This window comes from Mus musculus, chromosome 6 (genome assembly GCF_000001635.26).
Source record: "Mus musculus strain C57BL/6J chromosome 6, GRCm38.p6 C57BL/6J".
Classification (NCBI taxonomy): Eukaryota; Metazoa; Chordata; class Mammalia; order Rodentia; family Muridae; genus Mus; species Mus musculus.
The window spans coordinates 36849027-36870588 of NC_000072.6; the positions used below are offsets into that span (position 1 = coordinate 36849027).

General features: G+C 42.2%; 1 protein-coding gene across 14 annotated transcripts in view; it reads right to left on the reverse strand.

Annotated features, from left to right (window-relative positions):
• Positions 1-21562, reverse strand: part of Dgki (diacylglycerol kinase, iota) — a 463575-nt gene that overhangs the window by 11646 nt on the left and 430367 nt on the right. For all 14 annotated transcript variants that reach the window (XM_006506259.4, XM_011241385.3, XM_006506258.4 and 11 more), the window contains 4 exons: positions 16765-16802; positions 13330-13450; positions 3490-3526; positions 1836-1935 (listed from right to left, as the gene is read on the reverse strand). In XM_006506259.4, coding sequence (XP_006506322.1) covers positions 1836-1935; positions 3490-3526; positions 13330-13450; positions 16765-16802 — 296 coding nt within the window. The remainder of the gene's footprint in view (positions 1-1835; positions 1936-3489; positions 3527-13329; positions 13451-16764; positions 16803-21562) is intronic.

A 21562-nucleotide genomic window follows, 5' to 3' on the forward strand; every position in this document is an offset into this window, starting at 1 on the left:
TCACAAGGTTTGCTGTTCAAGAAATACCAGGGCCCACAGTCTACATATCTAGATTCTCATCATTTAATGAAATCTAACAGGAGTTTACAACAACGATCAGGCTTCTAAGGTCTATGTGTACATACCATGGCTAGAGTTACTGGCTCAAAACCTGGTCCTATTTAATGGAGGACCAATACCTTAAAAGTCTTCTTTGCAACTATAGAGATATAGTTAGTGATGGGACTTGCAGTCTACTCAAAGTCCTTCAAAACTCCACACGCTTCTCAGAACAGATAACAGACTCCTATAATTGATTCTCTCTCTTCTTCTCCCTTCCTCCCTCTTCCCTCCCTCCCTCCCTCCCTCCTCCTTTCCTCCTCCTCCTTTCCTCCTCCTCCTTCTCCTCCTCCCCCCTCTCTCTGTATGTGTGCATATATGTATGTGTCTGTCCATCTCTATCTAGTCCAGTCTCTGTCTTTGCTCAACTCCACTGAGTTACAAGACCCCCATATTCCATACATCAGCTCCATCTCTTGGAGATTCTCTGTCAGTTGAATCTACTGAGGAAGGCAACAGATTCGGATGACCTAGACTTGTCCTGGTGCCCTACCTCATGGGTACTTCCTGGTCAAGGTGGCTTACACATTCCACCAACAGTCTCTGGCCTCAAGACCATCTTAATAGGCTCACACACTCTGCAGACTGAAAAGCTCACCTAAGGGAGTAACCACATTTCAAGCCTCCTTGGGATAAGTATCATTGTGGGGCAGGAATCTAGGCCATGAAAGTGATACATGACAGTAAACTCCGTTTCTCTTTGTCCCTCTTTATCCTACTGAGGCAGTGGGATAGTCTGTCACCAAATGAGGAGGGCTGACCTGCTCAGTCAGTATCAGGCTACAAGTCAGCAGAGTTAGTAGTACCACAGCTAGTCTCCCTCTGGCTTCCTGCCCCCATTCCTGTCAATAATGGTTTTTCATGCTAACTTCTATGGTTGACAGTTACGGGATAATGTAAGAAAACACACATAGAAAGGCTCTGAAAGTTTAAAGGGAACTGGGGTTAGAACGAAGGCTTGGGAACTTTGAGCTCTTGCAGAAGTTCCATGTTGGATTCCCAGCATTCACATGGCAGATCCCAACCACTTGGAACTCCAGTTCCAAGGGATCTGCTGCCTCTTTTGAGCTCCATAGACTCTTGAACACATGTGGTACATATCCATATGCTCTTTCACACATAAACGCACACATGCATCTAAAATTACATACATAAATTTGGGAGAGGGAATACAGAGTGATGTGGCTCTATCAGGCGTAGAACTGTTAACCATCTCAAGGTGAGATCCCACCATCTGGGGAGTCCGGCAGGTAGGCAGTTATTGGGGCAGCCATGCATGGAGCAGTGCAAAGCACAGATTTTAAATTATGTTAGGTTTGGTGCTGAAGATGATCATAAATTATATTAGCTTTTAAATTACATTAATTTGGGGCTAAAGAGACTGCTTGGTCACCAGGCTAAGACATTCATTCTACTCATGGCCATTCTCTGGCTCCCGCTCTCACTTACCCACCTCTTGCCTACTGGTGTTTCAGTCGAACACCTCTATTCCCATGTCCCTCTTTAGCATGTGGGGTTTATAAAGTACCACAGGCAAGCACACACCCTCCCTTTGTGCTTCTACATTTAAACTGCAGTTTCTCTAAATGAAGCACTCTATTTTTTCCTCCTTTTTCCAAAGCTCCAGGCCCTTCCATGAACACAGAAAGGATGCCTGTGCTGCGGGCACAAGTGGAGGCCGTGGTGCCTGCAATCTCTCACAGTGGGAGGATGTTTGCACTCACTCATCCTGTTACCTTGGAGTCTGTCTGTCTCAGAGATGCTCCTGCATCCACCAGAAGCTGGCATACAGCCCGGTTCCTTTGGCAGGCAGCCTTGTGCAGTGCAGTCTCGCCCCTAAATCAAAGATTAAGAAACCAGGCATGGGTTGGAGACAGATGAGGTGATAGAGAGAGTAGAAGGCTGAGAGGCTTACCCTGCCCTGTTGCTGATGCTGTGTGCTCTTTAGTCTCCTCCCTCGTGAGAGGCTGAGACATACACCAGCAGAATATATACATGTTAGGGAGGTGAAGTCATTCATGAACAGATCTAACATCTAACTTTAGCCTCTTGTCTGAACTGGATGTGGCTTGGGGATAAGTTTTAAAGCACTACTATTAGATTTAGGGTATATATCAATGGCACTTAGCAAGCAAATTGTGCAGATACGTCCAAACACTTGAGGGAGAGCATGAGAGGGTCTCCATGGAGTTCATACAGTCTCCCCCGGTTCAAACATGGAGGAAGCCATTCTGACCTTCATGAGTATGTCCTGAGAACTCATCTTCAAGAGCCAGGCAGACTTCTCTCCCTATTCTGCCAATACTGGATTACACCAATTAAGTGGTAAAGGGATATCTGAGAGGTTCTGGAAGACTCCAGAAGAACTCACAGGTTCAAATTCTTCTAAGAATGCAACAGGCCTGAGACCAGTGCATGTAGGAAGTGGCAAAGGAAAAAGACAGATGCCCATCTGTCTCACATGTGGGCTAAGGAAGAAGATATTGCTACTCTGAGCTCCAAGTTATAAAGACATTTAATGCCAACATACTTCATGAAAAAAAAATCAAATGTCAACCACAGAGAAGCCAAAGCAGGATGAATGGTATCCCCATTTACAACCATGCCAGCACAGCATCTTTGTGGATCAGTGGCTGGTTTTTCTGTGTGCAGCAGCTCACAGCTGTATATCCCTTCTCAATTGCCCTCTCTTCTCTACATTCCTATTGGTAATCAGTTCCTTGGTTACCAGGTCATTTCTCTCTAAACCCACACTCATCTTTATCCCTTGTCTAACTTTTTTGAAACTCTCTGGTAGTTCCCACTCTGGCTTTCAGAGTTAATCATTCATCTTTTTCTTATTCTTGTTAGTGAAAGAGTCGTTATTTGGATGTCATAAGAATAAGAAAGAAAGATGAAAACAAACATTTTCAGTTTAGGAACCATCCCAGAGCTGATAACTGTTTGAATAACTGTGCTTCCAGCTCTCCAGGGGTGGTATATGACTTGTTCTATCACAGACTGACAAACGGAAGTTGTGCCATTACATGCAGTAAAAGTCTTAAGGCATCGGGACTTCATTTTCTCACAAATCCCACTCGAGAAAAATTCCGCATATGGTGGAAATAAAGATACATTCACTTATTTATTGTCAGTAGTCCGAGTCCTGGTGTAAGAGACTCCTGTTGGTAGGATTCTCTAGGTAATCACAGGGAGAGCATTGGCTATGTATATAATCATCACAATAGAAATTATTAGGTTTGTTGTGTTTTGTGCAGCAGATTGTACAGTCATTTAAACAGTTTAGAGTGGGATTTTAATCAGTGAAATTAAAACTATCAGATATGCCTCATGGACTAGAAGTGCTTTGAATAAAACTGTTTAGATTATATAAGGAAAGGCAACACTTACGTTTCACTGTCTGCCATATCCAGTAATTCTGCAGGTCCTAAACAATAAAGAAGTGAGATGTCAAAAATATATCCCAAAATTAAACATTGGCAGAAAATATGCATGTGAATAATTTACATGACCAGGAAAGGTGAACTGAAAAAATACATTTGGTGCCAAGGTTAACTGTAGGGCAAAGCAAGAGTAAGAAGAGCATCACCAGTTTCCCAAACCACACCAGTCAATATACACAAAATAGGAGAGCAAAAGGATGTTGCTGTCTTGCTTATCAAGACTCTTTCCATGAGGACTGGAGAGATGGCTCAGTGTGTAAGAAAACCTGCTATGAAAACAAGAGGATCTGAGTTCAAATCTCCAGCACGAAAATTTAAGAAAATGTTTATGGAGCTGGGCATGTCCCTGTGTGATTGTGACTACAGCGCTGGTAGGAGAGCAAGGTAGACCCCAGGACCTTGGTGGCCAGCCAGCCTAGCCAAGCTTAGTGTCTCAAGGAAGTGATAGAGGGAGACACCTAAAATCCTCTCCTGACATCCTCACTAGTGGATGCACCCACATGTATATGTGTGGATCCACCATGCACATCACACACACACACACACACACACACACACACACACACACACACACCACAGGCACACAAACATACACACAAGGTAAAATTGAAGAAATGAAATTAATTGGAAAAGAATAACTGAAAACTAATCATCTTGGTAGTCGAAAAGGGCAACCAAGTGGGCTCAGGGATCTCTTTCACTCTCCACCTACAGGAAAGGGCTTCCATTAGTGTAATGAGAAAAGTGAAGACACACACACACACACACACACACACCTCTTGTAGCTGTAATTTGGAAATAGGAGAAAAGTCTACTTTTTGAACATTTCTGTTTTCAAAATGGAACTGTCATGCATATGCGTCTCGGGTGATTATGGATGTACCATTGCATGACATGTCCTCCACGTCATGACTGGAAATGTATAAATGCACTGGCCTTTTTCTTTCTCAATGTCTGGTTAGCAATTAATTCACTTCTTCTGCAAACACAGTTTGGGATCTTCATCATTCTATTGCCTGACTACTACTTCCTTCTTTGAAATCACTCACCCTGTTTACTCTGAAGGTATCAGTTAGACACGTCTTCCACAGAACCTCCTCTGAGCTGACACCAATCTCTACCTATATGGCATCTACTCTTTATGTATGTGTCCTATTTGTAAGATAAGTTATCAGCCATATCAAAACCATCCAAGGCAAGGTGAGATTGATAATGATAGTATTTGACATGACTTTTACCAAACTCTTTTTAAACCACGCCTTTAGTTGTTTCTCTGTACATTAAGACTCTAATGCACCTCTTGGAGCTTTGTCTTGTGCTTTTTTATTGTTTTGTTTCTCATCACTGTGTCATCCTTTGGGACTGAATATTGAATCTGGTCCTAAGCAAATGCTTAAATGTTTGAACTGATGAATAAATCTGCTTGGAAGTTCCAAATATGGCCCTGGTACCAAAGACAATTTAGTCATTAGAGACATGATCCTTGTGATTTGTGAGCCATGTTGGTAGAGAGCATTATCACCGAAATTTATTATGCATAATGCAAAAAGAAATGAAGAAGAGGTTATAAGTTTCTAACGATGACTGCTACTGGCAGGGAGGTGGCTGTGAGAGAGTCACGAATCTTTGTAACTCTCCTGATCATCCAAGAGCTAAATCACCTTGACTCTTCCTATGAAATGCAGCTAGCATGCAGAAACAAATCACTATAAAAGCCACATATCATCACTAAACTTTTGTATGTCCTGTCTGTTAATTACTTTCAAATGTTTAATGATGTTCATGACCTTACTCATGGAACTCCCCCTCTTTAGTGTGTTGATAAGATTCTACCTTTTTGCCTAAGCTAAACTAGCAATAGCCTACCTAACTGTGTATTTCTCAGGTCTTCCCAAACTATAAGCCTGTTTCCCAGTCTTCTTATCCATGATAGCCTTCCCTCTGCTAACCATGTACCTAAAACTAAAACGTTCCTCAAAGCCCATTTGTGACGAGGTCTTCTACAGTTGTCCAAAGAGACATTTGACAAACGAACCCTAAGCCTTCTCTGAGTCCTGTGCTGTGTACAGGTTCTACCTAATGGTATGCATTTCTTTTAAAATGTATGTCTCACTTTCTTAAGTGAGTTATTCTAAATCTCTGAAAGGTAAGAATCACTTTATTATTTCCATCTGCCTCTAAATTATATAAATGTTATATCAATAACTCTATGGATCCTTTAATTTACCCTTCATCTTGATGAGTCAATAACAATCTAAATATTGAATAGAAGAGCCTGGCATCTCTTAAACTCTTCATAAAATTTAGTACAACAACTGTAGTCCTTTGGGGCACACCACAGCTGGCCATACTAAGTCAAAACACTGCAAAATCCGTGAAGAAAGGTGACATTAAAGGGCCAATTCACTCTCACTTAATGGAAAGTCATTTGGTGACTCAGTTTCTGGAGATCCCCAAACTCTAGGCTTGTTCAACTTCTGACAGGAGAGGTATGACAAGACCAGGACGAAAGGATCACAGCCCCTCAAGTTCCATCTAAAGAGCTCCTGCCACCTTCAGAGAGCACTTGAAGTCATTTATTTAGGGATGAATTCCAGTAACAGAGCATCATGGCTTTACCTGGCAGCTCTTATATTGCCATCACTGCTGCTCTCTGCACAGTGACTAAGGCAACAACGACCTTGCAGCGCTCTTTCCTTTATTCTTTACTACATGAAAGCCACAGTGAGTCCCAAGACTTGCTGGGTCTACACTTCTGTACTGATAAGGAGCCCCAGAGCACGTTAACTGGCCTAAGATAGCAATAGTTTAACAATCTAAAGATGAAGATGAGGAAAAGAAGGGCTTTGTTCCTCATAGTAGCTGACCAGAATCACCACAACTGTAGCTCTGAGTGATCCCACAATGATTATCCATTCTGTTTTGGGTGATGCCAGGGTTCCTCTCTTGTTCTTTTAAACTCCTGTAGCTGGCAAAGGTAAAAGAAAAAGCCACCAATGCTGGAAGTTGGCACTGTGCTCTTACAACATATCTGAAGGGATTCCACTTCAGTGTTTAGGAAATGCCTCTGAAATGACTGGCACAGTTAACCCAATATCCATGATCCTCCATCACATAGATCATAGGATGATTAAGGAACATTTAAAACACCGGCAAGCAAATCACCAATGAAAGTATGGGAAGAGCAGAAGGCAGATCACTCCAGGTGGAAGCAGAGAGCTGGCACTGCCTGTCGATCCCATTCCCCTAACTAGGCCACCTTCTCTGGCCTCAGTGGGAAAGGATACTCCTAGTCTTGCAGTGACTTGATATGCCAGGGCGGGTTGATACCCAAAGGGGCCTCTGCCTTCTCAGTAGAGGAGGGCAGGGAGGATGGAGGTCTGAACAGGGACCTGAAGAGGGTGCTGTGACCTGGATATAAAGTAAGTAAGTGAGTGGATGGGTGGGTGGCTGGATGGCTGGGTGGATAGGTAGGTAGGTAGGTTAGGTAGGTAGGTAGGTAGATAGGTAGATAGGTAGATAGGTAGATAGGTAGATAGATGGATGGATAGAGAGAGAGAGAGAGAGAGAGAGAGAGAGAGAGAGAGAGAGGAAAAAAGAGTACTGGCACACTTACTTGCCATCTTTAGAGCCACTCCTTAAAGCAGTTGTTCTCAACCTATGGGTCTTGACCCCTTGGAGGGGGGTCACATGTCAGATATCCTGCATACCAGATATTTACATTAAGGTTTCTAACAGTAGCAAAAGTACAGTTATAAAGTAGCAATGAAAATAATGTTATGGGTTGGGAGTCACCACAACATGAGGAACTGTGTTAAAGGGACACAGCACTAGGAAGGTTGAGAACCACTGCTGGCTTAAAGGATTATCTTTGCATGGCGACAACTGCAGAGGAGTCCATGGCAAAAACACCTGAATGCAGGCCTTCGTTCCACCTGGTTTGTACCGCAGCGACCTGTGGGGAGCTATGCTTTAACACTGTGCTGACCTATTTAGTAATCTTGATGTGCAGCTCCAAGAATGGATGGTCAAAAAGATAAAAATAATCAATGAAATCCACACCAACTTTCTTTTGAAAGATAAAATGCATTTTAAAAACAGCACCTACTTTTTGTTCTTGTTGTTAATCTGAGTCTCAGAGGAAAAAAAATGATAAAACATAAATAGAATTGTAGTTTTCCAATGTATATCAATGGTTGAGAACTGGACTTGGAATTTATTATATATCTATAATGTCTATATCTATATCTATATCTATATCTATATCTATATCTATATCTATATCTATATCTATATCTATCTATCTATCTATCTATTTATTATACACACACACACACACACACACACACATCCCCACTATGGACGCTCTATGAGCTTTCCTCCAGGGAACCTGAAATAAGAACATTAAACTATCAACAGATAATTCACAGTTTTCTACTTATCCAAAGGCCTCTGTGGTGGTAGAAGTGATAAGCTGCTCTCAGTCTCAGTCATGTTCATACTTGGTCACCAGTTGGTGATGTTATTTGGGGAGGCTTAGATGTTACATATTTGCTGGAGAAAGTGCATCACTGAGGGCAGACTGGAGGTTCACAAAGCCCCCTCCTCCTTCAGTTTGTTCTCTCTGCCTCATGTTTGCAGTTGAGGACATGAGTTCTCAGCACCATGCCCCAGCTGCCATGCCTGCCCAAGTGACGGCATTTCACTTCTATGATGGGCTCTAACCTAGAACTGTAAGCCCAATTACCCGTTCTTCTATAAGTTGCCTTGTCATGGTTTTCATCACAGCATTAGAAAAGTAACTGACAGAGAATCCTTCCAGCTCTGTCCCTTCTAGTTGGCTTTTGTTTTGTTTTGTTTTTTTGTTTGCTTGTTTGTTCTTTTCTTGTCTTTTGTTTTTAATCTCACAGCTATCCTGTACCAGAAGATAAGTGTGAAGTCTTTATTGAAGGACTAGGGTGAAATTCCTCTATGAGGGAGCACTGACTGCCCTTTCTTCATCAAGCCCCACCTATCCTTTCTGCATCTTAAGGTTCACAACTGCTCAAAATACCACTACCAGCTGGGGATCCACGTGCTCATACATGTGAAAAAATGCACGAGCCTGTGAAGAACACTATATATATTCAAGCCGTAATAGATACACACACACACACACACACACACACACACTACAGAAACTTTTAAAGTCCTGCTACTCTGCACTACATCTGTGAACTCTCACTCAGCCACCCCACATCCTGTTCACATGACTTTATCATCTGCAGTGTATATGCATTATATGTTGGCCTTTTATAGCACGCATTCTTTAATTTGCCTCCTACTGATGCATCCAAATCCCCTCTGCTCTTTCTTCCATTGCCCAACAGACTCCCTCCCAGGACCTCATTTCCCATGAGTCTCCTTGATGCTGCCAACAGACCATTCCAAATCCTCCGCTGCCACAGGACAAAGGCTGCACAGATGTGGAGGGAGCAGGCACTGGGAATGCTAACAGCACTGTCATCCTGTCTCAGCAGGATGCAAGTCCTTTCTCTCTGGGACCAGAAGCCAAAAAAAAAAAAAAAAAAAAAAAAAGGAGGGGGAGGGGAGGGTGGTTAAAAAAAACAAAAAACAGAAAAGAAAGACCGAAGTCAGAAAAGGAGAGAAGACAAAATATCCTATTGAAATAAAGAGGAAACCAGTGAGTGGGGTTTCTATCTGGGGAAACAGCAGGGGGCAGCAGGGTGGGCACATGGAGAATAAAAACAAAGGACTAGAATGCTGGGTAGTAAAGGAAGAAAAGCACACAAAAGTCCTGGAGGGATGAATTGGGGGAGGCAGCCAATAAAAATGATGGTTGAAAGGAGCTGAAAGGCAGGAACCACTGAGAGAGTCTCTGCTGGAATCCCTGGATCCACAGCCTCTTGCCCTGTCTCTGGAATTGTTCCCCCTCAGGCTCCTCCTTATTTGCTTTCAGGCCTTGAAATGCCTGGATTCCAGCTTTTGCTTTTTCAATAGTAGAAAGCAGTGTTTTGCATGTCAGAGAGAAGTCCAAAGGAAGATGCCTCCTATGGCTTTCTCAGAACACACCACACAGCCAGCCCACTCAGAGCTCAAGCTGAGGCCATCTTAAAGGAGCCTCTGAAGGACAGGGATTGCTGGTGCTTGAGATAACTCATCTCCCAGGGGTCTGGATCAGAAGGTGTCCTCCTAACTGCAGACCACACTCCTCTCCCTAAGCATCCAATGAAGGGACAAAGGAGAGTGGAGCCCGAAGCAGGAAGCATGCTGTGAGCTGAGGGCTAGCTCAAAGAAACACACAGAAGATGACGTAGGTACCTTGAAAGAGCCCAGCAGTTCCTCAGATCCATGGTCAGTAAAGGCTGGGTACAGTCAGAATGTGACAGGACAAGACAGTGAAGCCGTGCCTCCATCTTGGATTTTTGCTTAGCCTATTTCAGATTTAACTAGAATTTGATCTCCTTGATGGAGAATCCGTTGGAAAATTACCCAGCCAACTGCATTCTAGGACCTGAGACCACAACGCCCCACCTAACTTATCTTAGCCTCTGTTAAATTGCTTGCTTGTACAAACCTCCTGCTGCAGCTACTGAACAACATATTATGATATAGTTTTTGCCTTTAAAAGCCACTTGGTCTAAATGCTTGAGGTTACACTTAGATCCCAAATACCCTGGCTGGTTGGAATAAAGACTTCTCAATTGGCTCTTAACCGTGTCAAGTAATCATCTATGGTGGGCTCCTGGTAAAAGGGTCTTTGAAAAAAAAACTGTGGGATTTCTATTATCTGAAGCCATTGGAGCATCAAGCTGATACATGCATGGGCACAGGCATGTCAAGAGATTTTCTTTAGCATAAACATTTCTGTCATTTTCTTTTTTTTTTTTTTTTTTTTTTATTAGGGATTTAGCTCATTTACATTTCCAATGCTATACCAAAAGTCCCCCTTACCCACCCACCCCCACTCCCCTACCCACCCACTCCCCCCCTTTGGCCCTGGCGTTCCCCTGTACCGGGGCACACAAAGTCTGCGTGTCCAATGGGCCTCTCTTTCCAGTGATGGCCGACTAGGCCATCTTTTGATACATAGGCAGCTAGAGTCAAGAGCTCAGGGGTACTGGTTAGTTCATAATGTTGTTCCACCTATAGGGTTGAAGATCCCTTTAGCTCCTTGGGTACTTTCTCTAGCTCCTCCATTGGGAGCCCTGTGATCCATCCATTAGCTGACTGTGAGCATCCACTTCTGTGTTGTCATTTTCTAATACTACCACCAACACTAAGTCATTAGAAGTTTTGTCAGTATGCAGAGAGCTCATTAAGAACTGTGGACCAAGTATGCCCAGGGTAATGCCTTCCATTTATCTCCTTCTTATTTGAAGAACCCTATGCTTTAAAGGGCTCTCTATCATTTTAGAGTGGTGAATGGTTCAGCAAAGATAGTTTATGATTTCAAAATGCACAGGTCAGCTGGGAGTGGGAGAGAACACTTCTAATCCCAGCACTTAGAAGACAGAAGGAGGAAAATTGCTGCAAATTTGAGGCCAGCCTGTCCAGAAAATTCCAGGCTAGCCAGGACTATGTAGAAAGATTCTGTCTCAAATCAAATGGCCATCTTCTGAACTTTGTGCAACTCTGGACTTAAAAGGAAAATCCCCTCGATGGGTGTGGCTTTAATTACTGTCCATGTGCAATATTCCAAAATTTGCTTCTGCTCTTCCTCAGCTTCTTGGAAAAATCGCCACAGAAAACAGACTAAGCCCATGGGGTGTGTGTGCAGCAGAAATCATGCCACGATGTCATTTTTAAGTCTTGCCCTGGAGGGGTGGATGATCAGGAGAGCAGAAGAAGGAATGAAGCCTGCAGCAGAGTCAGCACCACAGCTCATCTTTCTAAGATAGTTGGGAGTGGAGCTATCCAGTGTCCTGGGGAAAGCCATTTGCTAGCACTCACTGCTCTAACCCACACACAACTTCCATTGTTCTGACCATAGTTCCAGACAAGAGTTCAGACAAACTCCTAGTGAGAAGGACATAGAAAGAGAAGTCTGAAATGATTGATATTCTAATATCTACTTTAAAAGGTCCTTGCAAAGATTAAATTATGTGTTGTGTTCTGTACACACATCTGACACATTCTTTAAGCTTGATAAATGGTATCTGCGTTATCTGTATGTAGCTTTATAGTTGGATTCCAAACATCCACATTCAATTATGTTGAGTTTATTTGTACACCTAATTATTGTTTTTTTCTTCCCACCCTGCTAATGCTTGATAATCTTGAATCCATTTTCCTCTGAGTGTATATTTGAGTGTCAGCCTATAGAAAACACTTCCTGTTAGGTACTCCACATAGACTCACTGAAACACTGAATGAATGAATGAATGAATGAATGAATGAATGAGGGAAGGATTAAGTGGAAGAATGCATGTGTCCCCAGGTGCATAAAAGGAGAAGCAAAGAGATAAGAGTGCTCATGAAAATGCTCACCGTCTGCAGCCTATATGTCTGTGCAGAGGCAGGAAGCGTCAATGGCGGGAGAGATGGCTTGGCAGGTAAGAACAGTGGCTGTGCAAAGTAAGTGGGCTCAACATCAATGACCTAAGAGGGTCACCTAGGCTTTCCGAGGACCTGGGTCTCAACATTTATTCACAGTCTCTTTCATTTATTTACCCTTAAAAATCTCCAAGTCCTTTCCCCCTTCCGCCTAACACCCTTGGTCTTCTCCACTTCTAGTCACATTATAAGCATGAGAACTTGAGTGGGTTCCTTTATATTTCCAAAGAGCTTCTGAAGGCAGATGCTAAGCCAGTTGCCCCTATTTTGGGAATGATCTAAGACCAAACTGGAAAGCCAGTTAGTCCACATTCTAGGAGGTGAGGTTGGCTGGCCACATGGCACATGGCAGCAGCAGGCATTTGTCAGGAGATTGAAGTGTGAGTTGGGAAAAACACAAAGGCAAATCGAACAACAAAAGCTAAGAAACTAGAAAAGCTGTGTAGGACACACACAGGGATCCTCAGAAGAATTGACCACAAATATAGATGACCCAGCTGAGTTCAAATGATTTATAAAAAGCTCCACAAAATCAAGACAACTATGCCGGGCCTCACTTTGTCAATTAAAATTTAAATAAAATAAATTAAAATAGGGACCAGAAAGATGGCTCAGTGGTTAAAAGCACTGACTTCTCTTGCAGAAGACAAGGGTTCAAATCCCAGCGCCCACATAGTGGCTGATAGCCATCTCTAATTCCTGTTCCAGGAATCTGATTCCCTTTTTCAACCTCCACAAGGACCACACATATACATGGGAAAACAGGCATACATTCAGACAAAAACATTAATACAATAAAAATAAACAAAGATATAAAATTTAAAAAATAATTTAACTTTATTCTAGTTACTTATGTCTGAGACAGGGTCTTAACATATAGCCTTGGCTGGCATAGAACTCACTAAGAAGACCAGGTTATCCTCACACTCACAGTAATCCACTTGACTCTGACTGCTGGGTGCTGAGATTGAAGGCATTCACTACAGTACCCAGCAATTAACACATTTTTAAAAGTTTTTAAATTTTAAATTGAATTCTTCCCCAAATCCTTTCCCTTTATAAATGGATATACAAATTATTTATTTTAATTGCTTGGTTAAGATGGCTTACCTGTGCCAATGAATGTCAGAGAAACAATGGGTGAGTGTTGTGTTGGGAAGACCTCTTTGAGTGTAAGTACAGACGGTGCTATCTAGAATTTCCCAGCGATCCTTGAAGACCTGCTACTCACCGTGGTCAAGGATGTACTTCACAATGTCCCCATTGCCGGTCTTAGCTGCGTAGTGAAGGAGAGAACAGTGCCCTGGTCCCTGAATTAGTAAGCTCCCTCCATTCTTATAGCTCTCCATGAGCTGAAAAAAAAAAAAAAAAGTGACACAGGGAAAGAATATCAGCAGCACCCAGAACAGGGACCAAGCTCCAAGGTCACATTAAAAAAAAAGCCACTTAGTAAACCACAATGTTTTTAGCTTTGGAGGACACAGAGAAGAGCTAAATGGATGAAGTACCATCCCTCCATCACTCACATGGATGGCTAGCCCCATGTAACTCTGGAAAGGGTCTGTCTGCATCAAATAGCTCTAGCAAATAGAAATGCTTGGCTTTCTACCCCCCCACCCCCACCCCATCTCCTGAGCCCCAGACTCTCAGAAGAAACTAAGATTTCCTGAGGTTTGTCCAGCATTTGTTGCAGCAGGAAGAACTTGGCTCTGAGCCTCTAGGTTCCTTTCCTGTGTCTTTTGTTGTTCTCTGATATGGCATGAACACAAATGCTTCATTTTCCTGTGCACAGCATTCATGCACATACATGTTAATGCACATATACTCAAAGGGAGAGTTCCTGTTCCATCCTGATACTTTCTGAGAATCAGGCCATGCATACACAATATGACTAGAGATTATCGTGAATTAAGGAGAACCAAAACAATGATGTGAATGTCATTGTTTCTGTATGAGAACAGCCAGTAGGAAAGGCCAAGGATTCAGCCACCAGAGAGTAAAGTGGACAAGTGAAGATACAGATGGAATTTGTGAAGAATGGAATATTACAAAATGCAAATGTGTCACCATTCTCCAAACTGTGGAATGCCAGCGTAAGAGGAGCCTTGGTGAATGAAGTTCCTTGTAGATTATTTGAAGACAAATCTACCAACAGAGCAGGTCTCAAGAAAAACTAACACAAAAGCAACAATAGCATGACTCAGCCACCAGCCTCAGTGGCCTTTAAATTCCATAGGAAGAAAAAAGTGTTGATTGTAAAGAGAGACAATATAAAGTTAACAGAGGGGTGCTAGGGGGAAAAGCAGAGTTCTGGAAAGAACCAAGGAAAAGTAGCTAGAAATTCAACCAAGAAGAACAGCTGATCAGAGGAACTGGAAGCCCAGGAGCTAAAGGAATCTATAGCACCAAACTCTGAGGGAAAGACAGGAAGGAGAGGCATAGAGATCCAAAGGAGAATCCTCTGTGTTCAGCTACAACATCATGTAGCAATACTGTTGCTTTGTAGGAAGATCCGATGAGAATGGCAATGTGGATGTAGCCAGACCAAGCAGGCATCAGCTTTTCTGAATGTGCCTTTTGGGAAGGTCACACTATGACTAAAAGTCAGCCCATCGATACTTTATGTGTTATGTATCCTCACCATACAGGAGCTCCTGGAGTCTCTTCTACCATCTTGTCCCACCCCCTCCCTCCCTCTCTATCCCATCTAACACCTTTTTAATCTCTCTCATGCTGAGACTGTTTAATATTAAATATGGACTGTGCATTCTACACAATTAAAAGTGAGATGAAAGCTATATCTCTATATATCTATGTGTAGATATATTAGATCTCCATTTATCGTATATAGATAGATGATTGATTGATTAATAGATAGATAGACAGACAGACAGACAGACAGATAGATACTGAAAAATGAAGTTCTTCACTGATTGTATCTCATCTCATAGTATATAAAGCATTATTGAGCCACTCTTCAAAAAGTTAGGGAATAATTATAATGTAGATTTTACCAAGATAACCAACTAGATACAGTGCTGTCTTGCATTTTAAGCAATTCTTTGTAAAATATTCTTAAATGAATAGCAATACACTCCAGTATCTGTGGAGTTGTTTACCTAGAATAAAAGCACATGGAAAGAGCTTCACATTACAACTGAATTAGAAGTGTTCAAGGGCAGCAGTAGTTCTTGCTTTCCACAGAATCCAAGGTAACTCCTTTCAGAGTTGTCTACTGCCACAGGCTAGCCCACTGAGGGGGAATGACCATGAACTCCCAGGGATCCTGTTCAGAGATGAGGATTCTCTTCTGGCTAACAGTGCCCTGGGACACTACAGTGGCACTCTATGGGCAGCATGGTCAGAATCTTATGACTGAGACTGTAATTGGCCAATACAGAGGCAATTTTCACTCTCTCCACTTTCTGTTAGTGATGTACTGAAAGTGTAGAGCAAGCACTCTGTGGTTTATTGAAGAGATGCATTTTAAAATGGAAAGAAGGGAGAAGGGAGAACTGAGCAGAGGAGAAGGGGAAAGAAGGGGAAAAGGAAAGGGGTAAAGTATAAAATGGAGAAGAGAGAAGAGAAAAAGTAATTCTGAGCTTCCTTTTATGGCCTTTGGGTTCTTGGCCTGTACTGTACTTTACTGTACTGTACTGTACTGTCCATGATAGGAAATGTACACCCCCCATTCAGAGGCAGCCAGCATCATTGTATAGCACACCAGCATTGTTGGAGTTAGGTACATGAAAACGTGTAGGCAGTCATGATCCCTAACACAAATAACTGAAGAATAGTTAGATCTTTTAGAATATTTTACAGACTACATTATGGCAAATATTTTAGCAACTATATTGCTAGAAGAAGAAAACAGTTTAGTACTATATAGCAAAACTAAACCAGCTAACATTTTAAGCACTTTCCTATGCAACATGAATAGTATTGGCAGTCTTATCATATGGTCCCATCCAGTCCTATGATAAACCAAGAAAGAAATAATACTGTGATCCCATTTCATGGATAAAGAAATTAAGGCATCAAGAAAATGCACTAATGGTATAAAACATTCACATAGAGAGAATGACAAAGGCCACATCTGAAATCAGGCGATCTAGCTTTAGTGTTCACGTCTAATTCCTTGTGAACTAAATCCACCAGAAAATATAAGCACAAGCTGAAATACCCAAAATGGACTAGACAGCCTTTTCCCAGTTGGCTGTGAATTCTGAAGCAGACTACTATACCAACAGGTGCAAGCTCTCGCTGGCACACGCATTTCTGGGTATTACCCAGGCATTTCTTACATATGTATTCATCCCCATACATATCTAAAGAAGAAGCCCTCAAATCCTTCAAATATGAGTCTTAGAGAGCAGAATTCTAGGCACTATGAGCATTGTATCCTGGGAAAATACAGTCTTTTTTTTTTTAAGTAACCAAAGGCAAGTTCAGAGAATCTACCATTCTCCAGGGAATCTACCATACTCCTTTGCTGTTAGAAGCAGGGTGGTGAGCGCTCATTCTCACTACTCATTTGTCAAAAGCAGATCTTTTCTCCTTCTACTCCACAGTAGTTTATAGACAGGATCATGAAAATTCAATGAGGTGTGATTTTGAATTAAGAGTCTTAAAGGATCCCCAACATGTTGGTAGCAGGGTAGCTTACCTTCATAAGGTCACCGGTGAGGACTGCCTGCAAAATTGCTGCGAAAGACAAAAGAGAGATGTCTCATTAATAGAAGACCCTCTCACTGAGAAGCTACAAATGATTGGCTCCATGTTCTGAAGTAATTTCTACTGGGACAATGCTATTGTCAAACACAAGAAATGCCCTTCTTCAAGCCCTTCCTTATTACAAGCACTGGCTGTACACATGATTCTAACACCTTCTCAAGCCCCCTCTCATCCTGGTACTGCAAAGATAATAAGAAATCTGGAGTCACGCTAGATTAAAACCTTAGCTCTCACTTTAAGAGGTGCGAACACTGGAGAAACCATTTAACCCCATGAGCCTCAGTTGCCACAATTGCAAAAGAGGAAGTCTAGACCCTGGGGGCGAGCTGAAAGGGTTTCACCATGGTTTCTCCTTTCTTTCCTGTACTATGTTCCCCAGAGACTGGGATATCTCTGGCCATTTTGATTGTGAATATTGTAGTGGGAAATACTCACTGCCACAGATATTAAGAGGACTGAGAAAGAAGAGGAAACCGGTACTTCAGTTGTATTCTGTGGAGGATAATCACATGCCTGGCCTTAAATTAATAAGTGCCCATGATGGAAATAAGACTAAGAGTCTCCTGTAACCTAAGTTACTTATAAGAGAAAAATTAAAGTTTCTAATGGCTTATGCATGTAGTATATAGAAAATAAATTAAAAAAAAACATGTTAAATGACGGAAGCAATCTAAAGACAATCATGGTTCCTAAAGGGAGAGCTACCTGCGTTGTGGTAGAAGTGGTGCCTTTAGAAAAGGGGCTGTGCCAATTTGGAAACTATTCAGATAATGGACTCAGCCTTTCAAATCACAACTCTTAGAGAAAAAAAATGTTTAAGTTTTATTTTGCAAAGGACTATTTAGTTCTTATTTGAGTAATGCCTCAACTTGATTAAATTAAAGTCTAGGAACACAGATCAAAAACAGAAGGAATACAGAGCTGGAACTGCAGTTCATCTGTGAAAGTGCAGGCTCGAGGAATGGGGTCTGATCAGGAAGACCCACAAAAGTCAGACATGGCGGCATGAGCATGAGGTTCTAGTAAAGGGAGGGGATACGAGCAGATTCCTGGATCTTCTCTTGCAAGCCTACCCTACCCTGGAAGCCCCAGGACCCAGCAAAGTATCCTGTCTCAAAAACTAGGTGCACAGTTCCTAAAGAACCAAATTTGAGGTTGACCTCCAGACACCTTAAACACACACACACACACACACACACACACACACAGAGAGAGAGAGAGAGAGAGAGAGAGAGAGAGATCCTAGTTGCCACTTGACTCTCAAGGCTTCCTATTGCACATTTGAGAGTTCTGATATAGAGTCCAGTATAGAGTCAGTGTTGCAGGGCTGAGCACCATCTATTAGCCAGAAGCCTTGAACACCTGCAGAGAAGAGTATGGCTGCTTAAACATGGGAGGAAGGTGGAGGCAAAAGAAGGAGGGGGAAACGTTCCCTTCTCTAAGAAGCTATAAGCAGTGTGCACTTGGTTTTGATGCATCTGTAACGAACCCAGTCTCCCTCTGCAAAACACAGAGGCTATCAGATCATAGAGCTGAATGAAAAAAGCAGAAGGACAAGTCAGTGAGCTGCAAAGCAAAACGAGGACGTGGCCATGGAAATGGATTACTAGGGAGGAAGATGAGAAAGATGGAGGTGACAGAAATGCATCATAGCATGCAGAGCATTTTTTAAAAAACTATTTTATTAAAAAGAAATAAGAAGTGGAGAAATATGTGCGCTATAGTAAAGGAATTAATATGTCCAAAGAACCTAGGAAAATCCTGGGTGTCCCTCACTGTTTAATAAATAAGGATCCTGACACTTGGAGTGAAGCGGCCCTTGACACCCGGGGCTTATCATGGTCTGCCAGCACCATAAACCTAAGTCTAGGGCTCTGTTCACTGCTGCACTGAACTCAATGTGGGAAGAGCCCTTCGAGGCACCAGGACACCCACAGAAGGTAAAGGAGATACTGGGGGCTAAGTCTGTGGCAGTGTGGAAAGAGTAATGGATCGGGGCATAATTCTGTGAGATTTGTTGGACATGAACATTTTAAGCTATTTTTTTTCCTCCTTGGCAAAGAATGTTCTCAGCTGTAATGCTCATCTCAGGGTTGAAGTTTTTAAAAGGCTTTATAAATAGAAGGGAGAGTTTTCAGCACTCCTAAGCCTGCACACATGCACACATATACAAATACACACACACACACACACACACACACTGATCATTCAGAAGGCAATGTCTGCTGAGGGTAATCTTTGCCTGCCCTTGACAACTTCCCTTGTCAAGGGGAGCTGAGCATGTGCAGCTCTGCTAAAACAACATATTCAGATGTGAAGGACAGATCAAGGAGCCACGAGGAGGCATTTTCCTTCAGGACAGAAACTCTTTAACAGATCACAGAGAAGTGGGGATGGAAAAAACGGTTAGCAATTTCAGTTTGGAGGAACAAATAGGTTCAGATTGTCACACTATAGAATGTTCCCTTGGCTGCACGGACCATCTTGACAAGAAATAAGGCAGATGAAACTGCAAGAACGAACTGTTCACACAGAGTCTTGTAGAACACACTCAGAAGATCAAACAGCAGCATGGCTTATGTTTTCAAGACCATATGGAATTTGTTCAGTATGGAACAAACGAAAGTGCTCATAAAAAGTGGGAGGATGTGGAGAAATCTGCAAGGAGATGAGGTCATTATTTAAAACATTTATGAAAAATCAAACTTGGCACATGCACACAATCAATCAAGGAAACAAAAACAAACAAACAAAAAAACCAAAACCAACCAAACAAACAAAACAAACCCAGGGCACAGCCCATGTAAAGACCTACATACAGCTAGTTATATAGTCAAAGAAGGTTTTGTGGAGGATGGGGCTTTTTTGTTTTAACTTACTTTTTAAAAATTAGGTATTTTCTTCATTTACATTTCAAATGATACCCCAAAAGTCCCCCAGACCCTCCCCCCCCCACCTCCCCTACCCACCCACTCCCACTTCTTAGCCCTGGCGTTCCCCCGTACTGAGGCATATAAAGTTTGCAAGACCAAGGGGCCTCTCTTCCCAATGATGGCTGACTAGGCCATCTTCTGATACATATGCAGCTAGAGACACGAGCTCCGGGGTACTGGTTAGTTCATATTGTTGTTCCACCTATAGGGTTGCAAACCCCTTTAGCTCCTTGGGTACTATCTCTAGCTCCTCCAGTGGGGGCCATGCGATCCATCCAATAGCTGACTGTGAGCATCCACTTCTGTGTTTGCCAGGCACTGGCATAGCCTCACATGAGACAGCTATATCAGGGTCCTTTCAGCAAAATTTTGCTGGTGTATGCTATGGTGTCAGCGTTTGGATGCTGATTATGGGATGGATCCCTGGGTATGGCAGTCTCTAGATGGTCCATCCTTTTGTCTCAGCTCCAAACTTTGTCTCTGTAACTCCTTCCATGAGTGTTTTGTTCCCAATTCTAAGAAGGGGCAAAGTGTCCACACTTTGGTCTTCGTTCTTCTTGAGTTTCATGTGTTATGCAAATCGTATCTTGTATCTTGGGTATTCTAAGTTTCTGGGCTAATCCAATCACAAAAGAACTCATATGATATGTACTCACTGATAAGAGGATGGGGCATTTAAACCAACCTATGCCTACTAAGTACAATTAACCAGCAAGGAAGGTTTGGGAAGGTCTTGTAAGATGAGGGAAGAATTTGAATGAAAGCATGGAACTTGGAAACACAGTGCTTGAGAGAAAGAGCTCTGTGTGGAGGGCAGACAAACATCACTGTACTGTGGCTTCACAGCCCACTGAAGCAAGTGTCTGTAAGTCAAGGTTAGATTCCTGTATTGTTTCTTATGGGGGTAAAGAGCACCTGGAGAGTTAAAATCAGATCAGAGTAGAGCCTGAATGTCCTTCAGCAGGCCTGCCTGCTTCTTCCCTTCTGAAATGAGTTATGCATTGCTATTAGATCCTTTACCGCACATCCTCCAGGTAGAATCCCTTTCAAGTTCTACAACTTCTACCCTACATCGCTCCTGAGCGATGCTATTTGTTTCTGCGAGTTTCCTGCAGCTTCTCACTTTGACATCCCCATAAATACATAGAAGATTGTATAACAGAATTATAACCACAAATAATTCTCATTGTGTTGGATACAGAAAGCATGGATATTTATTTTTAAGCCAAGTAACACACCCAAGGGTAGCTATTATGCAAACATTATTAGAAACAAGGCTCCCTTCTCTCTCCTGATTAATGTCCTTCCTTATGAACACTGTTGCTTAAGATCTCTTCTGCATAAAGACAGCCCAAGACCATTAATATTCAACTCTAGGTGATAACCTTGTGGAAGATCAAGTTTAAAAACAAAATAATGAGCTGCTATGATTACAGCATTATTTTTTATTTCTTGAACTCCATTTTCTTTTTGGTTTTCACAAAGATCCTTCATGATAAAATGAATGCCTCAAATTTCCAGAGGCAAAGGTGGCTTCAATGCCTAATACATCACAAAGGCTACTGAGTAGATGATTAAGTTTCCTGGAAAGATAAATTATATAAACATAGTGAGATAGTAAAGCAGTGGCAAACATTTTTACGTGTGATAAGTTGAATCTGCTACTTTTGGTCAAAGTATTTTACCAAAGCAACAGAAGGAAGCTACAACAGAAATAAACTTAGGATCAGAGAATCTAGTTTATAGAATACAGTGGCTTACTCTTGTCTTCAACCTGGACACAGAGAAAAACATCTT